Genomic DNA, 20,611 nt, shown 5'->3' with positions numbered 1-20,611 from the left:
TTCGTTTTTGTTCCTTCAAAATAAGAGTACTATCCTGTGAACTGTGTAAAATGAACACTGTTCATTAATTGTGAAGGCAAACATGATCGAAAATATGGAAAAGTTTCAATATATATTATAGTATATTAACTTGTCTCACACCTTGGTTCCTAGTGAATACACCCCTGGATTTTTCTTATGGAACATACATATTGCTGTTACAGTGTAGGAACCATAGTTTAGGTCCATATTTACCAGGGGACCTTCCTGTTTAACCAGTATGATGACTATATTCAGTATTGCCAGTAAAAGGGTGAAGCTAAATCACATGTGCTTATCAGTCAAAGTCTCACTGATATGCATATGAAACATTCTCAGAGTAAATTCAGAAAACTGGGGTTTTGTTTTACACCCGTGCTTTGTGGCAGCCGGTACTTTGTACATGGTATTTGTACTTTGTGATGCCTCACTTGTTCTTTGGGCATTTGTTTTTGTGACGCGGTTGCGTTCTATTCATATATTGCCTCAGTAAAGTGCTTTGTCCACTCATCTCTGCTCTCCTGTGCCTGACTTCCATGCACCAGCTACACCCATCGTTTGACAAAATGACACATTTGTTGTTGACTAAATGTATCCTAACATAGTTAATTAATAACTAATACATGAACAAATGGATTTTGGATACATTGTAATAGTCAGTCAATTTTAATAGTAATATTTAATGTGACTGCTCATTTAAAAAATATTTTAAATGACTGCTTAGAGACAGTGGATGCACTATGAGAGATCAACTCACTAACCAACCACGCACAAGATGCCAACAACATCCTCTTTCTGTCACACCCTGATCTGTTTCACCTGTCCTCGTTATTGTCTCCACCCCCTCCAGGTGTCGCTTGTTTTCCCCAGTGTATTTATCCCTGTGTTTCCTATCACTCTGTGACAGTTCGTCTTGTATGTCCAAGCCTACCAGTTTTCCTGCGTTGCCTTTTCTCCTTTTTCCTAGTCCTCCTGGTTTTGACCCTTGCCAGTTCTGGAATCTGTTACCGCCTGCCTGACCATTCTGCCTGGCCAGCTACTCTGTACCTGTCACGACTTCCGCCGAAGTCGGTTCCTCTCCTTGTTCGGGCAGCGCTCGGAGGTCAGCATCGCCGGTCTTCTAGCCATCATCGATCCACTTTTAATTTTCCATTTGTTTTGTCTTGTTTTCTCACACACCTGGTCTCAATTTCCCTCATTACATGTTGTATATTTAACCCTCTGTTCCCCCCCATGTCTTTGTGCGGAATTGTTTATTGTAAGTGTATGTGCACGTTGTCTCTGGTGCACGACGGGTATTGTACCCATTTATTTGTTCTGGTTACCGGTGGTTTTTAAAATAAAACTGCTCCATTGATTACCCAGTTTTGCTCTCCTGCGCCTGACTTCCCTGCCGCCAGTTACGCACTCCCTTACAGTACCTCCTGGACTCTGATCTGGTTAGGACCTTTTGCCTGTCCACAACCATTCTCTTGCCTAATGCCTTTGGATTTATTAAACATCTTAAACTCCAACCATCTGCCGCCTGTGTCTGCATTTGGGTCTCACCTTGTGTCATGATACTTTCCTACCAACATTACCAAGATCAGGGTAGTGGTTTCTATTTTATTAGAAGTAATCAAATTAATCCCACACACCTGCAACTTTTTTTAAATTGCTAAAAAATTACAATTGACTGCTTACAAATGAAATGTCAATGTTTGGTTGTCAAATCAGATTTTTTTTAAAACCATGAAATCATAAAAGGGGCTTATTTAGCGCACATACAGGCTTAGGGTACAGTGGTATCCTTTAAGCTCACTTCTGACTTTTCAAATATTACGTAATGCCCTTATGAATGACGACCTATTTGAGCGTCGAAAAGGAGGCTTTTAATTAATGAATTTAAAATACTCATAGAAATAATGGAGTATATACCAAACAAACATTTAATTTCATCCTAAGGCACAGTATCTCAACATCTGTGGCATTACTGATATCAGAACTATTATTTTTGTATTTTATAATTTATATAATATAATATATAATTTAATTTCTGCCACTGAAATTAATTTTGACTACATTTTTATTTGAATAAAAAATATAAGACAAACCTGAATGGCTTGAGTCAGTTTCAAATTTAAAATGTGGACAGTTCAGGAATAATATATTTTTCAATCATAGTCCTATTTCATTAGGCCAAGTTGTAATGGATGGATTACATAAACTAAAAACTAAACATGTGTTGGTGTTTACTAATGAGTTTTCATTGTTTAAAATGTGTAGGTGATTACTAATGAGTTTTCATTGTTTAAAATGTGTAGGTGATTACTAATGAGTTTTCAATGTTTAAAATGTGTAGGTGATTACTAATGAGTTTTCAATGTTTAAAATGTGTAGGTGATTACTAATGAGTTTTCATTGTTTAAAATGTGTAGGTGATTACTAATGAGTTTTCCATGTTTAAAATGTATAGGTGATTACTAATGAGTTTTCAATGTTTAAAATGTGTAGGTGATTACTAATGAGTTTTCAATGTTTAAAATGTGTAGGTGATTACTAATGAGTTTTCAATGTTTCAAATGTGTAAGGTAAATTGCCAGAGTAGATTTGTCGTGGTAAACAAAGAAATACTATATTTTAGTTGCATGGAATGATTGTCAAACAGACAAGCCTGCTTTAACTTAAAGCAGGCTTTAAGTTAACATGACCTTGCTGTAAGCAGGAGCGGTAATACGGTGGCCAATAATGATTGCAACTGAGTTCCGCTGTGCGTGTGATCTTAGCCTGTATTGACGGTTTAATGAGAGATCACCTGGCGGTAAAACAGTGACCAATAATTATTGCAATTGGCCTAAAAAACAACTCTGTTCAGCATGGCATTTACTACTACACGTTTGGTATGCATTTCAACCATTTGTATCATTTTGTACCAGTTTCATCGCAGGTCTTTTATTTTGAAAGGGAATCACAGAGACCACTGCCTTATTCTTGCAAGTTCATGCTTTTACTTGCTAAACTCAGTCAACTTCTGTTATGTTCCCAGAATGCATTGTGAACATCAACGGTCCAAAATAAAGTTGCTTACAAAACTTCTGGGCAAACATTGTGCACTGCTGAAGAAAAAACACAACAGTGCATTAATAACGTAGAAAACAGTCTCAATAGTTGTGTCATATGCAAAACGGAGGAGACCCATTTCAAATATGAGCAGAGTCACTATCCTGGCCTCCACAGCGCTTGTTTTCTCATGAAAGTCCAGATGAAAGGACAGAGACAATGACCAGCAGAGTGGTAGTGACTGAGGCAAGCTGTCAGCCATAGGCTTGTTCGCTTCTTCCTGTTAAAAGAGACAAGATGTTTGCTATGTCTTTCAGCCTGGTCTCATAGACTACACGTAACATAATAAATGGAAATCCGGGACACTCAAATTAGTATGATATGTTACATTTGGGATGGTTACATAACACAGAAGGTTACTTAAGGCAAAAATGAAAGAGGGTGGTTGGTCGGGGTGGATGGGTAACGTGAACGTCGAGCAACCAAAAAGGTTGCATGTTTGAATCTCATCACGTACAACTTTAGCATTTCAGGTAATTAGCAACTTTTCGACTACTTACTACTTTTAGCTACTTTGCAACTACTTAGCATGTTAGCTAACCCTGACCCTAACCTTAACCTTTTTAGCTAAACCTTCCCCTAACATTAAACCTTTAACCTAACTCCTAACTTTAACCCTAACCCCTAGCCTAGCTAACGTTAGCCAGCTAACTAATATTAGCATTAGCCACCTAGCTAAATTGGAATTTGTAACATATACGTTTGGGGATTGGGTATGATTGTGTTTCATCACATAAGATATTGAGTTGAAAATAAAAACATCTGTTCGCAAAATCCACATTTCAACAAATGCTGTCTTACACTGAAACAAAGCATTTATTACAATAATATTGTTGTTGTATAATTAACCATTGGTGGTATAGGTACAGTATTGTGTGATTAATCTGTAAGGGTCCTATAGGGTCAGTTTAGATAAGATAGTACTTTAATAATCCCTTAAAGGGAAAATATTGTTGCACCAGCTAATACATACAGTACAACACCAATAAATACACAAACAAGACATCAATGGATATTTTTTTTTAAATCATGTTAAAAAGCCTCATAGCATAAGGTAAAAAGGATCTGCGGAAACATTCTGTTTTCTCATAGCTAATATAAATATGTCTGCCATTGCACTGCGTTGCTCCAAGCAGATACCGTGGTTGATGTTGGTCTCTATGCTATTGAGCATCTTGAAGATCTGCTTATCCAGAATGGGCTCTAGATTGTCCTGGTGGGTGCAGACGGTAGAACCAGCTTTCTTTGATTTTGTTCAACTTGTTAGCATCATCTGTTGTGATGTTACCACCAGCAGATCATACTGTAGAACAAGACACTAGCCAAAACACTGTTATGAAACATATGGAGCATTTTTAGGCAGACATCAAAGGATCTTAGCTTCCTTGAAAATAAGAACTTTTTTTATTTTTAAATACTCCTTTTTCGTGATATCCAATTGGTAGTTACAGTCTTGTCCCATCGCTGCAACTCCCGTACGGACTCAGGAGAGGCGAAAGGTCGAGAGCCATACGTCCTCCGAAACACGACCCGCCAAGCCGCACTGCTTCTTGAGACACTGCTCACTTAACCTGGAAGGCACTCACACCAATGTGTCGGAAGAAAACACCATACAGCTGGCAACTGAAGTCAGCGTGCATGCGCCCGGTCCGCCACAAGGAGTCGCTAGAGCGCGATGGGACAAGGACATCCCGGCCGGTCAAACCCTCCCCTTACCCAGATGACGCTGAGCCAATTGTACGCCGCCTCATGGGTCTCCCAGTTGCAGCCAGCTGCGACACACCCTGGGATCGGACCCGGGTCTGTAGTGACGCCTCTAGCGCCTTAGACCGCTGCGCCACAGGCCGGAAAAACAATAACCTTTTCTGAGCCTTTTCAAAATCTATGGCGGTGTTCTCCATAATATGGTATATTGCAAAGTAGAAGCATATCTTCATGATGCTCGCAACACTGTGGGGTTCATTTATAATGCTAAACAAAACATCGTTATTATGACTAGGGTTGCAAAAATCCAGGAACTTTAAACACATGGTTGGATGAGTCGGCATTTCCTGCTTATTCCCTCCTGATTCCATGAATCCTCCAACCGGGATTTCAGGAAAACCAGTGAATTTATTGAAAGTTCTAAGAATTTTGTAACCCATACGATGATCAGAAATACTTATTTGATTTTGATAATCAAACAATCAAATAAATGAAGGTCTTTCATAAATAAGAAACCTTTGAAATGGCAACACATGATGAACGATAGTGGAGCCATAATCACCACTAGAGAGCAGCAAACGCTTGACTGTTGCTCTGCAGGATGTGGAGGCATAGGACACTGGTAAATACTATTTAAGCCTGTATAGAACACTGGTTGATACTATTTAAGCCTGTATAGGACACTGGTTGATACTATTTAAACCTGTATAGGACACTGGTAAATACTATTTAAACCTGTATAGAACACTGGTAAATACTATTTAAATCTACAACATATCAAAACTAATGACAGAGAAAGAGCAAGTGCGTGTGTGTTTGTGTGTGTATAAGCCGTTCGTGTGTGTGTGTCTGTGTGTGTGTGTCTGTTTTTGTGTGTGTGTGTGTGTTTCGGTTTGGTTTTACTATCCTTGTGGGTACCAGAAGTCCTCAAAAGGATAGTAAAACAAACGTGTGTGTGTGCGTGTGTGCGTGTGTGTGTAGGTAATCTGTCACAGCTGTGGAAGGGGGTGGGTTGTGATGTTGTGCTAGAACACTTCCAAGTTCTCAGGAGGCTTTTTCTCCTTCAACAAACTGTGATTTTATACCTGTCTGTTCACACTTTAGTCGAGCCAGACTGCTCACGTCACTACTGCACCTCTCAACACTCCATCACATCCATCTGTGGGAAGACTGGCCGCTATTTTCAACTGACCTGTATTTTTCCTCTCATACTCCTCACAAAAATTACACATTTCTTGAGTCATTTGATTGACAGTGATATGAAAGGGATTTATTAAGAAAGGTGTTCCTGGAACATGTGGACCGATGGGCTTCAGTGTGTGTGTGTGTGTGTGTGTGTGTGTGTGTGTGTGTGTGTGTGTGTGTGTGTGTGTGTGTGTGTGTGTGTGTGTGTGTGTGTGTATGTATATAGGCCCACACAATTATACAGGTCATGAACAATTGCTGACCAGCGATAAATAATGTTACATTTAGGTAAATATTATCATCACCTTGCTCCAATCTTTGGTAATGAGAAGACTCTCTAAAGATGTGTGAGTCATGTACCGAAACAGGACACTTCGGCTCAATGTCAATGACAAGACCCTGATGGTAACAGATCATCTGAAAAGTATAGCGATAGGGAGAAACTAATGTAAAACAAATAATAATAATGGGCCTTTTGCAAATGAAGCCATTCTTCATGAAATAGACTACAGTTCTGCATTATTATTGAGGGCCTAATACGATACTGTATAACTGTAGTGAAGCCTACATTATGTACCTGAACATCTACTCTGTGAAAGTGGAGCCTCAATTTAGTCCGGTAGGGGAGGTAGTGGGACAGTGTGTACCGTCTAATCCACCAATGACTCTGGGAAATTCTACAAAATAATGTCCATTGAGGCTATAAACATTTTACAACGGATACCATTGTTGATTTGTATAGGTTGGGGTAAGTTTACCTGCAATGCCATAAAACCCCTCTGATGGTTTGGACAGGCAAGTGGCCAGGGAATACGATGAACACATTCAGCAGTAGCTTTAAAGCAAGGTACACCTTGGGGGATAGCGTGACAGACAGATGGTGTTCTTGCTAAGGTTTTCTGCATCTCTGATGGTGTGGAGGAATTTTCCACTTGCGAAGAAGAACAAAGCAAGGCAAAACAAGAAAATTATCAGAAAATGTCAGTACCAGTCAAAAGTTTAGACACACCTACTCATTCAAGGGTTTTCTTTATTTTTTACTATTTTCTACATTGTAGAATAATAGTGAAGACAACAAAACTATGATATAACACATATTGAATCATGTAGTAACCAAAAAAGTGTTAAACACATTTTAGATTCTTCAAAGTAGCTACCCTTTGCCTTGATGACAGCTTTGCACACTCTTGGTATTCTCTCAACCAGCTTCATGAGGAATGCTTTTCTGTAATGATGGGGCGGTGAGTCGGAAGCAGGTGAAATGTTTTAATAAAACAAAAAAACAAGAACACGACACTAACATACGGCAGTACGCCGATACACAAGAACAATACCAACTGGTGAGTGAACATGGGACAGTGACATATAAAGCGGAGGAAATGATGAAGGTAATGGAGTCCAGGTGTGAATAGTAATGATTCACTGGTGCGTGTAATGATGAGTGCCAGGTGTGTGTAATGATGAATCTCAGGACCGGTGGTTAGTACTATGGCGATGTCGTATGCCGGTGGGGAGGAGCAGGAGCAGACGTGACATTTTCCAACAGTCTTGAAGGAGTTCCAACATATGCTGAGCATTTGTTGGCTGCTTTTCCTTCACTCTGCGGTCCAACACATACCAAACCATCTCATTTGTGCTGAGGATGGGTGATTGTGGAGGCCGGGTCATCTGATGCAGCATTCAATCACTCTCCTTGGTCAAATAGCCCTTACACAGCCTGTGTTTTGGGTCATTGTTCTGTTGAAAAACAAACGATAGTCCCACTAAGCACAAACCAGATGGGATGGCATATCGCTGCAGAATGCTGTGGTAGTGTAACGCCCTGGCCATAGAGAGGGGTTTTTTGTTCTTTATTTTGGTTAGGCCAGGGTGTTACATTGGGTGGGCGTTCTATGTTCGTTTTCTAGTTTTTTTGTATTTCTTTGTTTTGGGCCGTGTGTGGCTCCCAATCAGGCACAGCTGAAGTTCGTTGTTGCTGATTGGGAGTAACACATAAGGAGCATGTTTTTCCTTTGGGTTTTGTGGGTAATTGTTTCTGTTGAGTGTTTTGCACCTGACAGGACTGTTTGACTGTCAGTTTTCTTCGTTTTGTTTTGTGTAGTGTTCTTTAATAAATTAAAATCATGATGAACACTAACTCCGCTGCGCTTTGGTCTACTCTCTCTCCCGACAGCCGTTACAGGTAGCCATGCATGTTAAGTGTGCCTTGAATTCTAAATAAATCACTGACAGTATCACCAACAAAGCACCCCCACACAATCACACCTCCTCCTCCATGCTTCACAGTGGGAACTACACATGCAGAGATTATCCGTTCACCTACTCTGCGTCTCATAAAGACATGGCGGTTGGAACCAAAAATATCAAATTCTGACTCATCAGACCAAAGGACAGATTTCCACCGGTCTAATATCCATTGCTCGTGTTTCTTGGCCCAAGCAAGTCTCTTCTTCTGATTGGTGTCCTTTAGTAGTGGTTTCATAGTTTTGATGTCTTCACTATTATTCTATAATGTAGAAAAAAGTAAAAAAAGAAAGAAAGAAAAACCGTTGAATGAGTAGGTGTTTCGAAAAGTTTGACTGATACCATACATATATACATTTTCAGGACGGACAAATGCTTTCAGTGTAAACTTAAATGACTGAAATCATACATAAAGTAGGTAGAAAGATAATGGACCTATATAATTTCTATATACAGTTGAAGTCGGAAGTTTAGATACACATTAGCCAAATACATTTAAACTCAGTTTTTCACAATTCCTGATGTTTAATCCTAGTAAACATTCTCTGTCTTAGGTCAGTTAGGATCACCACTTTATTTTAAGAATGTGAAATGTCAGTACTTTGCAAGGTTGCTTGGGGTCATTGTCCATTTGGAAGACCCATTTGCGACCAAGGTATAACTTCCTGGCTGATGTTTGAGATGTTGCTTCAATATATCCACATAATTTTCCTTCGTCATGATGCCATCTATTTTGTGAAGTGCACCAGCCCCTCCTGCAGCAAAGCAGCCCCACAACAAGATGCTGTCACCCCCGTGCTTCACGGTTGGGATGGTGTTCTTCGGCTTGTAAACCTCCCCCTTTTTGCCTCCAAACTATGGTCATTATGGCCAAACAGTTCTATTCTTGTTTCATCAGACCAGAGGACATTTCTCCAAAAAGTACGATCTTTGTCCCCATGTGCAGTTGCAAACCGTAGTCTGGCTTTTTTATACCGGTTTTGGAGCAGTGGCTTCTTCCTTGCTGAGCGGCCTTTCAGGTTATGTCTATAGGACTCGTTTTTACTGTGGATATAGATACTTTTGTACCTGTTTCCTCCAGCATCTTCACCAGGTCCTTTGCTGTTGTTCTGGGATTGATTTGCACTTTTCGCACCAAAGTATGTTCATCTCTAGGAGACAGAACGCGTCTCCTTCCTGAGCGGTATGACGGCCATGGTGTTTATACTTGCGTACTATTGTTTGTACAGATGAACGTGGTACCTTCAGGCGTTTGGAAATTGCTCCCAATGATGAACCAGACTTGTAGAGGTCTACAATTGTTTTCTGAGGTCCTGGCTGATTTCTTTTGATTTTCCCATGATGTCAAGGAAAGAGGCACTGAGTTTGAAGGTAGGCCTTGAAATATATCCACAGGTACACCTCCAATTGACTCAAATTATGCAAAAATTCTGCTTCACTGACGGCCCGACCGGGCCCATGCCACACCTCCTGCCATGCTCACCACCTAAGCCCCCTTTTGATCAATAAAAAACCCTGAATATAGAATCATATTCATTCATTCATATTCATCTAATGCATTAAATTAGCATCTGCTTGATTCCTTGATAGCGTATGACTCAAGTAAAACTAAATTGGGATGTGCCTCCTCTTAAAACGACATGTACAATCTCAATGAGATTAATGAATGTAAATAAAATGTACATTATTATGGAGTAAATGTTCAGAAGTCCTACAGAGCAATGCTCCAATTCTGATCAAAACTCCTCTTGCTCTCTTGTCTAAATAACAGATGGAAAGGTTTGTTGATACCATCTATAGACATTTCTGTCAGTAAATAACATTTGCACACACACTTCCCAGCTCTTTTAATCAAGCCCCTGCAGTTGGACTGGACATAGTGATTGATCACTGTTGGGGGCCTGCTTTGACCGTACCCACCAAAATGAATGTTTGAGAATGTTTACTACAGTACTTTGAATTTTATATCCCTGGCTATCTGTGTATGCCCCTTCCTACTTCAAAAGTATGATATACAGTACTCATGTCTTTTGGTCTACTGGACTGTTGATAAAATAAAATATATATGCGCTAGATAAAAATATTTCTAATAAGTAGATTAAAAAAACTAAATCTAGACCAGGGATCATCAACTAGATTCAGCCGCAGATCAAATTTTTCTTGAGCGGATGGTCAAGGGGGCTGGAACATACAGGAAAGTATTCAGACCCCTTGACTTTTTCCACTTTGTTACGTTACAGCCTTATTCTAAAATGTATTGATTAAAAACAATCCTCTACACACAATTCCCCATAATGACATCACAATTCCCCATAATGACATCACAATTCCCCATAATGACAAGGCGAAAACACATTTTTGCAAATGTATTAAAAATAAAAAACTTCAATACCTTATTTAAATAAGCAATAAGACCCTTTGCTATGAGACTCGAAATTGAGCTGAAGTAAATCCTTTTTCCATTGATCATCTTTGAGATGTTTCTACAACTTGATTGGAGTGCACCTGTGGTAAAGTCAATTGATTGGACATGATTTGGAAAGGCACACCCACCTGTCTATATAAGGTCCCACAGTGGATCGTGAATGTCAGAGCAAAAACTAAGCTATGACGTCAAAGGATTTGTCCGTAGAGCCCCAAGACAGGATTGTGTCGAGGCACAAATTATTTATGGAGCATTGAAGGTCCCCAAGAACGCAGTGGCCTCCATCATTCTTAAATGGAAGAAGTTTGGAACCACCAATACTCTTCCTAGAGCTGGCCGCCTGGCCAAACTGAGCAATCGGGGGCCAAAGGCCTTTTTCAGGGAGGTGACCAAGAACCCGATGGTCACTCTGACAGAGCTCTAGAGATCCCCTGTGGAGATGGGAGAACCTTCCAGAAGGACAACCATCTCTGCAGCACCCCACCAATCAGGCCTCTATGCTAGAGTGGCCAGACGGAAGCCCCTCCTCGGTAAAAGGCACATGACAGCCCTCTTTGAGTTTGCCAAAAGGCACTTTTTAAAGACTCTCAGACCATGAGAAACAAGATTCTCTGGTCTGATGAAACCAATATTCAACTCTTTGGCCTGAATGTCAAGCATCACGTCTGGAGGAAACCTGGCACCATCCCTACCGTGAAGCATGGCGGTGGCAGCATCATGCTGTGGGGGTGTTTTTCAGAGGTAGGGACTGGGAGACTAGTCAGGCTCGGGGCAAAGATGAACAGAGAAAATTACAGAGATATCCTTGACAAAAACCTGCTCCAGAGCTCTCAGAACCTCAGACTGGGGTGAAGGTTCACCTTCCAACAGGACAACAACCCTAAGCACACAGCCAAGACAATGCATGAGTGGCTTTGGGACAAGTCTCTGAATGTCCTTGTGTGGCCCAGCCATAGCCCGGACCTGAACCCGATCGAACATCTCAGGAGAGACCTGAAAATAGCAGTGCAGCAACGCTCCCCATCCAACCTAACAAAGCTTGAGAGGATCTGCAGAGAAGAATTGGAGAAACTCCCCAAATACAGGTGTGCCAAGCTTGTAGCGTCATACCCAAGAAGACTCGAGGCTGTAATTGCTGCCGAAGGTGCTTCAACAAAATACTGAGTAAAGGGTCTGAATACTTACGTAAATGTGACATTTCCATTTATTTATTTTTTTATAAACTAGCATACATTTCTAAAAGGCTGTTTTTGTTCTGTCATTTTGGGGTTTTGTGTGCAGACTAATGACAATAAGGCTATAACGTAACAAAATGTGGAAAAAGTGAAGGGGTCTGAATACTTTCCCAAGGCACTGTAGATGTGCGTCATGTAGATTTGTCTCATGTAGGTGTGCGTCATGCTCAGTATGACATCTCCTTTGCTGTATAAGCTAGCTGTGTGATGTGTTTACCACCCTACACCTTATCAATTTGAGGTTTATAATTCAAACAGTGTCTGTCTTTGACACCCAGTTGCTGCTGTGATGGTAATCCCCCCTTTCTATCATAAAAGGGAGTGTCTCTTTTAATCTGGTGGTTTAGGGCTGAGGTTTGTCTTATTCTTTGACATCAGCATTGCAAAAGTATGTATTATGATTTATGAACACAGAACAGATATTAACTGCATACATAATGTAAAGATCCCATGTTCAGAGTTGCTCAGTGTATAATCAGATGAAATGTGTTGTGACACTGCTGGTTTTTAGAAGAAGTAATTGCAGCAGCTAGGTCTGCAGTATTTAGGGTGAGTTACACAACGCAGCTCAATGAAGTGGGTGCTCCTGATTATACACTGAGCAACTCTGAACATGGGATCTTTACATTATGTATGCAGTTAATATCTGTTCTGTGTTCATAAATCATAATACATACTTTTGCAATGCTGATGTCAAAGAATAAGACAAACCTCAGCCCTAAACCACCAGATTAAAGAGACACTCCCTTTTATGATAGAAATAACATTGGAAAGAACAGGACTTACTGGAGCTATCTGCCTCTGACCTGTATTCTACAAAAAGTCATTTTCAACAAATTTTGAATGTAATTAAAATATGTCATTGAAATATTCAAGTCAAACGCCATTTCAAAAGCAGTTTTAAACGGCTTCAGTAAGACAGAAGTTGTTTGTTTTGGGGGGGGGGGGGGTCTAAAGAATCCTTTGGGAACATAGAGTCTACATCCCAAATGGAACCCTATTCCCTGTATAATGCACCTTTAATAAAAAAAAAAATCTATGGGTTAGTGGGGGTCAAAAGAAGTGCACTTTGTAGGGAATAGGGTGCCATTTGGGACGCAGCCCAGAGAGTGAAGGTGAACGCTTTACTAGTAGCGCTGCTACTGCTGCTGTCAGGAAGGCCCCAGTCGTAAGGCATGTAGAAGATGCACAAGACGGCCATGAAATATTCATCAGGCCATAAGAGGTTGTAGTGCTTACAGGAGAGGAAGATTAAATGGAGGGGGCATCAGGAGCCTGTATGCACTGGGAAATACTGTCAGTATAGAAATTAAATGGATTCGTATGATATCACTAGGGTACAGCATGGGTACAGTAATCTGTGATTATAGGAGGGTTTGGATAAAGGTGTAGGTGGTGAGAAAAAACAAAGACGCTGACTTGTAGTCTGTACTGCAGTCAGCAGCATAGAAATGGCATGAATAGAACATAGAAACAAACATCCAGACAAATTGGATGCTTTCTCTTTTAACAGTAATCTGAAATGATTACTGAAGTGATTCATTTTCAGACCTTTGAAGATTTTTCTTTGCTCTGTGCTAATCATAACTAATTACCTTTATTAGTACATTGTTATGAGTCCAATGCATTACACTATGTTCTCCATTCTATCTATCTGTCTCGGTGGAGCTGAACCTGGGACCAGTGTATTTGGGGCCTTTGTGGTCGTAACCTCTGTCACCATGGTAACAGCACGTCACCCCAGGCAGCTCTCCTGGAACTGGCTCTTGATAAAGCCCACAACACAACGAGGCACAGCTGTATTTAGAAACACAGATACGCAGGCACACCCGTAGGGTACAGAGAAAGCATGACACTATAACATGTCAGTCATTTAGCAGATGCTGTCATCCAGACCGACTTACAGGAGTGAACGCATACATTTTCATACTAGTGGGAATAGAACCCACAACCCTGGTGTTGCATGTGCCATGCTCTACCAAATGAGCTAAACACTCATGCACTTTTGTCATTATTAACTAAAGATATGGCCTTCCCTGTAGCTCAGTTGGTAGAGCATGGTGTTTGCAACGCCAGGGTTGTGGGTTCGATTCCCACGGGGGGCCAGCACAGAAGAAAACAATTATGAAATGTATGCATTCAATACTGTAAGTCGCTCTGGAAAAGAGCGTCTGCTAAATGACTAAAATGTAAAAATGTAAATATGGGCTATGTTAAAACTGTGGGACATTAGGCTACTGGACAGTTACCATGGCAAATACAAAAATTATAGGGACTATTCCATCACCTACAAAAGCCCAATTAAAACCCTGCACGTTTCACTTTAGTAGTCACGCATAAATCCGTCACTGTGCTTTCCCCTCCTCACGCGCTACTTTCAGAACCGGACAGCTCCCGGCAGCTCGCTCCACCCATATTATCCCACCTCTCAAAGACGATTGGCAGCAATAGCAGTCACACACGCCTGTCTACGGCTGCATTCACACAGGCAGCCCAAGTCTGATATGTTTTTCACAACTAATTGGTTATTTTGACCAATTACGTCAGATATTTTCACAGCAGGTCTTTTTCAGAGCTGATCTGATTGGTCAAATGACCAATTAGTGGAAAATAAATATCAGAATTGGGCTGCCTGTCTAAACGAAGCCTAAGACACTTCAGGTGCCCTATGCGATATTGGGAGGGATGGGATTTTGAAAGCAATTTGCTCCAGCCTTCCCTCTGTTTTCACTCTAATTCTACAGCCTGCACTAGGAGGTTTGATACTGGCGGCTTGAGCGTTAACTCGCCCATGGAAAGCGACCACCGGAGCTCACCGCTGCAATAACTAATCCTGTCTTGGCAGTACGAGGATTGGCTGACGCTCGGTTGCAGAGCGTGAACGGCTGTTGAGGAAGCGTCTCTCTATCACGGACGAGCATATGAGCAAGTAGCCTACAGCTTTTGATAGTATCGTTTAATGGCACCTTACGGTATTGAATTGGGATGATACTAATTCATCTCCTAGTAGGTGTCCATTAGCCTATCAATTTAGTCACTGCGCGCAAGTGGTTGGTTTCGGTTATGCTCAATGGAGAGCAAACTGATTCTTCACTCTGTCGGTAAAAGCAGTCACGGTATGGCTTTTTTTCTTATTCACCTGCTTCTGCAAATGGGACTCGTTTTCGGATCTAATTATGGGTATGTGGAATGGTCGGATAACGACAAAGACGCTGAAATACGATCGAAGAACCCCACTATGTACAGCACTCAAAATATCAACAAGGAATCGATGCAACATCCAACTTATTACCCAGGACCCTTCACGGAGCGCACCATTGTCGCGCACAAAATCGAAGAGGACCTGCCTAGGGTGGTAACAGCTTTCCTGCACACGGGAGACTCGTCGGCTCTTGAACAAGTCAACTGTTCTCGGAGGTATGAGTTGAGTAGCCTCCGCGGTGGAACCAATGTGGCCTCACACTATTTTCTCCATAGCGTGCTGGACACCATGGCGCACGCAACCAACTTTCTGAACATGATTTTACAAGCCAACAGGTCAAGAGAGCACAGCCTTCGGAGGGATATTCACTGGTACCACGCACTGGTTCGGAGTATTCTCGAGGGGGACCCCAAAATTCACAGGGCAGTGGTTACATTCCATACTGATGCTCCGACGCCGGGTCCCCATGTTTTCCTTCAAGCGACAAGAACTGAAGGGGAAGTGGTTCTCCAGGACCTTTCCAACTCCGCTCACCACCATCTCAAGAGCAGGAGCCCGGAGTCTGAGTGGTTTAACGAGTTCAGGGACCGAAAAAAAAACGTACATGCAGAGAAGGGCGTCGAGCCGAGACCCTGTAGTAGCCACTCAAAATGGCTACATTCTCGACAAAAGTCAAATCAAGTGGTCTGCGCCTTACCTGGAATGCGAGCATGGGAATTTCGTACCACACTGGCTACTCACCTTGTCTGCAGGGTTCTATGGGCTGAAGACAAATTCCGCGCCCGAGTTCAGGTGAGTAGCCTATAGACTAAGGGACCTGGCTGTGACTCATGACTGTTTGTTTGAAAGGAACACTCATTTATCTAATCAAATATGTTATTGTAGGCCTGTCTCAGTTGTTGCAGTCCTGACAGTGCGCATCCCGCGCTTTGAATCAGGCCATGTGCATGGAAAAGGGCCCAAAAAATTCCGTCAACACAAACAGTAGGATAAAGCTGCTTGCCACAGCAAAGTTGTGTAGTTTACCGTACTGTATTTTGATCTACATAAGTGACTTTAGAGCTATCCTCTATTCGGATGCGTATGGATAGTTTCCACAGACCTATCTGACTAAACTCAACTCCATTGTGAAGGAAGTTTCTGATGAACTTAACCAACGGAGAAGAGCAGAGACGAGACTTTGTGGAATTCAGCTCTGACTACATCGATTCGCACAAGGTCAATACTTTATTGTGGAATGTTTACCTTGTAGGCTACCTATTTTTGTCCTCTGTAGTAGCGTGCCTTTCTTTGTTTGCTGAAATCCATATTTTTTTAATAAACGTTAATTAAATAGTTGCCAAATGCGCATGGAGCCCACCAACAATGAAACAGTCGATGGTTGTATTTGATTAACGTTTTATTAACAATACTGTTCATGATTAACCAACACTACTGTCCATTGAAAACAGCTCATGTCTATTGTATTCACACTGTAAGCCTCTACCCTCCATTTTTGAGGAATGTGTTTGCTGTAAAAAAATATATATATATAAAAAAATATATATATAAAAATACCTTTGCCTGCATGGTTTAAAAAGCTGTGTTTGCTGCGTGAGTAGGTTGGTGCATTAGGAAATACAACAAATATGTCACATTTCAAGGTCCAAGTGTGTACAAACATCTATTTAGTCATGAATGAATTATAAAAGACCACTTTGAATTTCAAGTCCACTTTACTCCCACTTCAATGCAAGTGCTGTGTCTACACAATAATTCCAGCATGTTAGTTTGTCCCTGAGCTTTATTCATTTAGACAAGACTACATACTGTAAGTTTAGTCTGTTTTGGTCATGCCTTTAGCATACATGCAAGATCATCTCAAAGCTGTTGCCTGAGCTGATCCCAAAACATTTCCCAAGCCCATATCACTAAGCCAGGAGCTCTGTTATGGAGTGCTGCAGGTACAGCAACATTTAGTTCTAAACAGGCACCACAACTGACTACTAATTCACTTCACCAACTCAGCTGATTTATGAATATCAGTGATTGGCTAAATTGCATATACCTGCTCTCCCAGGTATTCCATGTCAAGGGTTACCCACTTTGCTCTAGTCTCTTGTTGAAACCTCTTAACCGATCTGAAGGGTTTTGATAGGTCTCTGCAATGGGCTAAGATCTTCCATGGTGCTTGATCACACTTACCCAGGCAAGGGGATCAAACAGAGGCCCATCTGTAGGTCATTGGATTAGGGTTCCGCTTGAAAATACAAAAAGACCCCTGCTGTTGCAGACAGCTACTGTACGGTTCCGGCTTAGCAAAAAATCACGGCTATCAACCCTTTCTTTCTACTTGCGTTTGGTATTTGATGTGTGTATTTCTGTAATTGCTTTAATTCATTATCTCATCTGTAAAAACAGACCTTGGTCTCAGTATGACTCCCTAATAAAATAAAAGTTCAATCACAAATAATGAAATCCAGGTCAACCTTGGAGTTGCTTTTGAAGACATCGGATTTCAAGCCCAATATACTTTATTTTGTAAAGTTCACTTTGCTCTCTGACACCCGTTTTATGAGGACATTGGTATTAAAAGCCATCAGTGAGATGACCTTTAATTGGCTGCAAAATTAACTGCTTCCACTGGTTTTTAAAGAGCTGGTTCCTGTTCAAAATTTCAGAATGTCCCGAGGGCGCATTAAAACTCATTTGACATTCCCACAAATGGATGTGGCATAGTTGTCTAGTGATTAGCAGCAGCATGACTTTTAGAATAGGCCTGTGGATTCAGTTTCACAACTATAGTTCAGACGTGTCAAAGATCTGAGAGAATCGCTCTGCACGGTCTCTCGCTCTTCCTTTTTAGGAGAGTTTGTAGGCCAAATCTTTGGATGTACATCCCAAGTAATCTATTCATCCCAAGGATTAAATAAACCAAGACAGACCAGTTTTTTTTGTTGAAAACCTAATCAAAATGTAAATGATTCCAGTGTGCTTTTGTGGAGGATATGCAGAATGAGAGCATTGGCTTTGAGGCCATTATCATAAACAGTCTGTTAAGCCTATGACACATTGGTTGAGAGATCATCCAGTATAATGGTTGTTTGGTAATGGATTTGTTTGAATTAGACTGGTTACATGAATGTCATCTGTTACTTGCTTGTAACAGATGACGTTCATATTCTGACTATCTCTGAAACTCACTTAGATTATACCTTTGATGATAAAGTGGTAGCAATACATGGTTATAACATCTACCGAAAATACAGAAATGCCAAAGGAGGCGGTATTGCGCTCTATATTCAGAACCATATTCCTGTAAAGCTTAGAGACGATCTAATGTTAAATACTGTTGAGGTGATATGGCTACAAGTTCATCTGCTTCACCTAAAGCCCATTCTGGTGGGAAGCTGCTATAGACCACCAAGTGCTAACAGTCAGTATCTGAATAATATGTGCGAAATGCTTGATAATGTATGTGATATCAACAGAGAAGTATATTTTCTGGGTGATTTAAATATTGACTGGCTATCATCAAGCTGCCCACTCAGGAAAAAACTTCAAACTGTAACCAGTGGCTGCAACCTGGATCAGGTTGTCAGTCAACCTACCAGGGTAGTTACAAACAGCACAGGAATTAAATCAATGGTTAACTACAATGGTTAAGCTATTACGTTATGGCCGTATGGTTTTGTTTTGAGCTGAGTGACTTCAAAATAAAAGCCTTTCTCCTGCTTGGTGGTTACCCCATGTTTCTTTATCCTCACATTCCCACACACATTTAGTCTCACCTTCCATGCCTCCCTCCTTCCCTTACACACACAAACACACACACACACACACACACACACACACACACACACACACACACACACACACACACACACACACACACACACACACACACACACACACACACACACACACACACAGAGAGAGATTATTTAGCTTATCAACACTTTCTCTTCTTGCTCCTGGGGAAAGATGGCATGAGCCTCAGCCTTTTCTCTTCATTAGTGTTTGTTTCAGACACATGCAGCTAATGGGTGTTAGGCTCCTCTCGAGAAGCAGGCCTGGGCCTGGGCATTATGAGAGAGGGAGAGAGAGTGATGGGGAGAGGGGCAGGCAGCCAGACAGACAGACAAATTGACTGTGTGAAAGTGGGAGATAGTGTTTGATCATGTAAGAAAGAGTGAAAGGTTGCCAGACACAGAAAACACAGAGATCAGGACGATTAAAGGCAAACTGAAATACAGAGATCAGGAGGATTAAAGGCAAACTGAAATACAGAGATCAGGAGGATTAAAGGCAAACTGAAATACAGAGATCAGGAGGATTAAAGGCAAACTGAAATACAGAGATCAGGAGGATTAAAGGCAAACTGAAATACAGAGATCAGGAGGATTAAAGGCAAACTGAAATACAGAGATCAGGAGGATTAAAGGCAAACTGAAATACAGAGATCAGGAGGATTAAAGGCAAACTGAAATACAGAGATCAGGAGGATTAAAGGCAAACTGAAATACAGAGATCAGGAGGATTAAAGGCAAACTGAAATACAGAGATCAGGAGGATTAAAGGCAAACTGAAATACAGAGATCAGGAGGATTAAAGGCAAACTGAAATACAGAGATCAGGAGGATTAAAGGCAAACTGAAATACAGAGATCAGGGGGATTAAAGGCAAACTGAAATACAGAGATCAGGAGGATTAAAGGCAAACTGAAAAAAAGGTAAAGAAAGAAAGAGCGAGAAAAGGGAATAGAAAGATGGATACTAACAGACAGACTGAATAAAGAGAGAGACTGACCTGGGGCCCATGGGTAGATACTAACAGACAGACTGAATAAAGAGAGAGACTGACCTGGGGCCCATGGGTAGATACTAACAGACAGACTGAATAAAGAGAGAGACTGACCTGGGGCCCATGGGTAGATACTAACAGACAGACTGAATAAAGAGAGAGACTGACCTGGGGCCCATGGGTAGATACTAACAGACAGACTGAATAAAGAGAGAGACTGACCTGGGGCCCATGGGTAGATACTAACAGACAGACTGAATAAAGAGAGAGACTGACCTGGGGCCCATGGGTAGAAACTAACAGACAGTCTGAATAAAGAGAGAGACTGACCTGGGGCCCATGGGTAGATACTAACAGACAGACTGAATAAAGAGAGAGACTGACCTGGGGCCCATGGGTAGATACTAACAGACAGACTGAATAAAGAGAGAGACTGACCTGGGGCCCATGGGTAGATACTAACAGACAGACTGAATAAAGAGAGAGACTGACCTGGGGCCCATGGGTAGATACTAACAGACAGACTGAATAAAGAGAGAGACTGACCTGGGGCCCATGGGTAGATACTAACAGACAGACTGAATAAAGAGAGAGACTGACCTGGGGCCCATGGGTAGATACTAACAGACAGACTGAATAAAGAGAGAGACTGACCTGGGGCCCATGGGTAGATACTAACAGACAGACTGAATAAAGAGAGAGACTGACCTGGGGCCC

The 20,611-nt window shown here is 41.4% G+C and overlaps 1 protein-coding gene across 1 annotated transcript in view; it reads left to right on the top strand.

Annotated features, from left to right (window-relative positions):
* The first annotated feature begins 14,736 nt into the window (after positions 1 to 14,736).
* The window catches only part of LOC115170141 (probable G-protein coupled receptor 158), a 113,752-nt gene continuing 107,877 nt past the window's right edge, over positions 14,737 to 20,611 (top strand). Inside the window, exon 1 of the mRNA XM_029726471.1 lies at positions 14,737 to 15,904. Coding sequence (XP_029582331.1) covers positions 15,558 to 15,904 — 347 coding nt within the window. The 5' untranslated portion in view covers positions 14,737 to 15,557. The remainder of the gene's footprint in view (positions 15,905 to 20,611) is intronic.

Source organism: Salmo trutta, chromosome 31 (assembly GCF_901001165.1).
Source record: "Salmo trutta chromosome 31, fSalTru1.1, whole genome shotgun sequence".
Taxonomy (NCBI): Eukaryota; Metazoa; Chordata; class Actinopteri; order Salmoniformes; family Salmonidae; genus Salmo; species Salmo trutta.
Note: the sequence above shows the minus strand (reverse complement) of the source record. Positions and strands in the feature narration are given on the sequence as shown.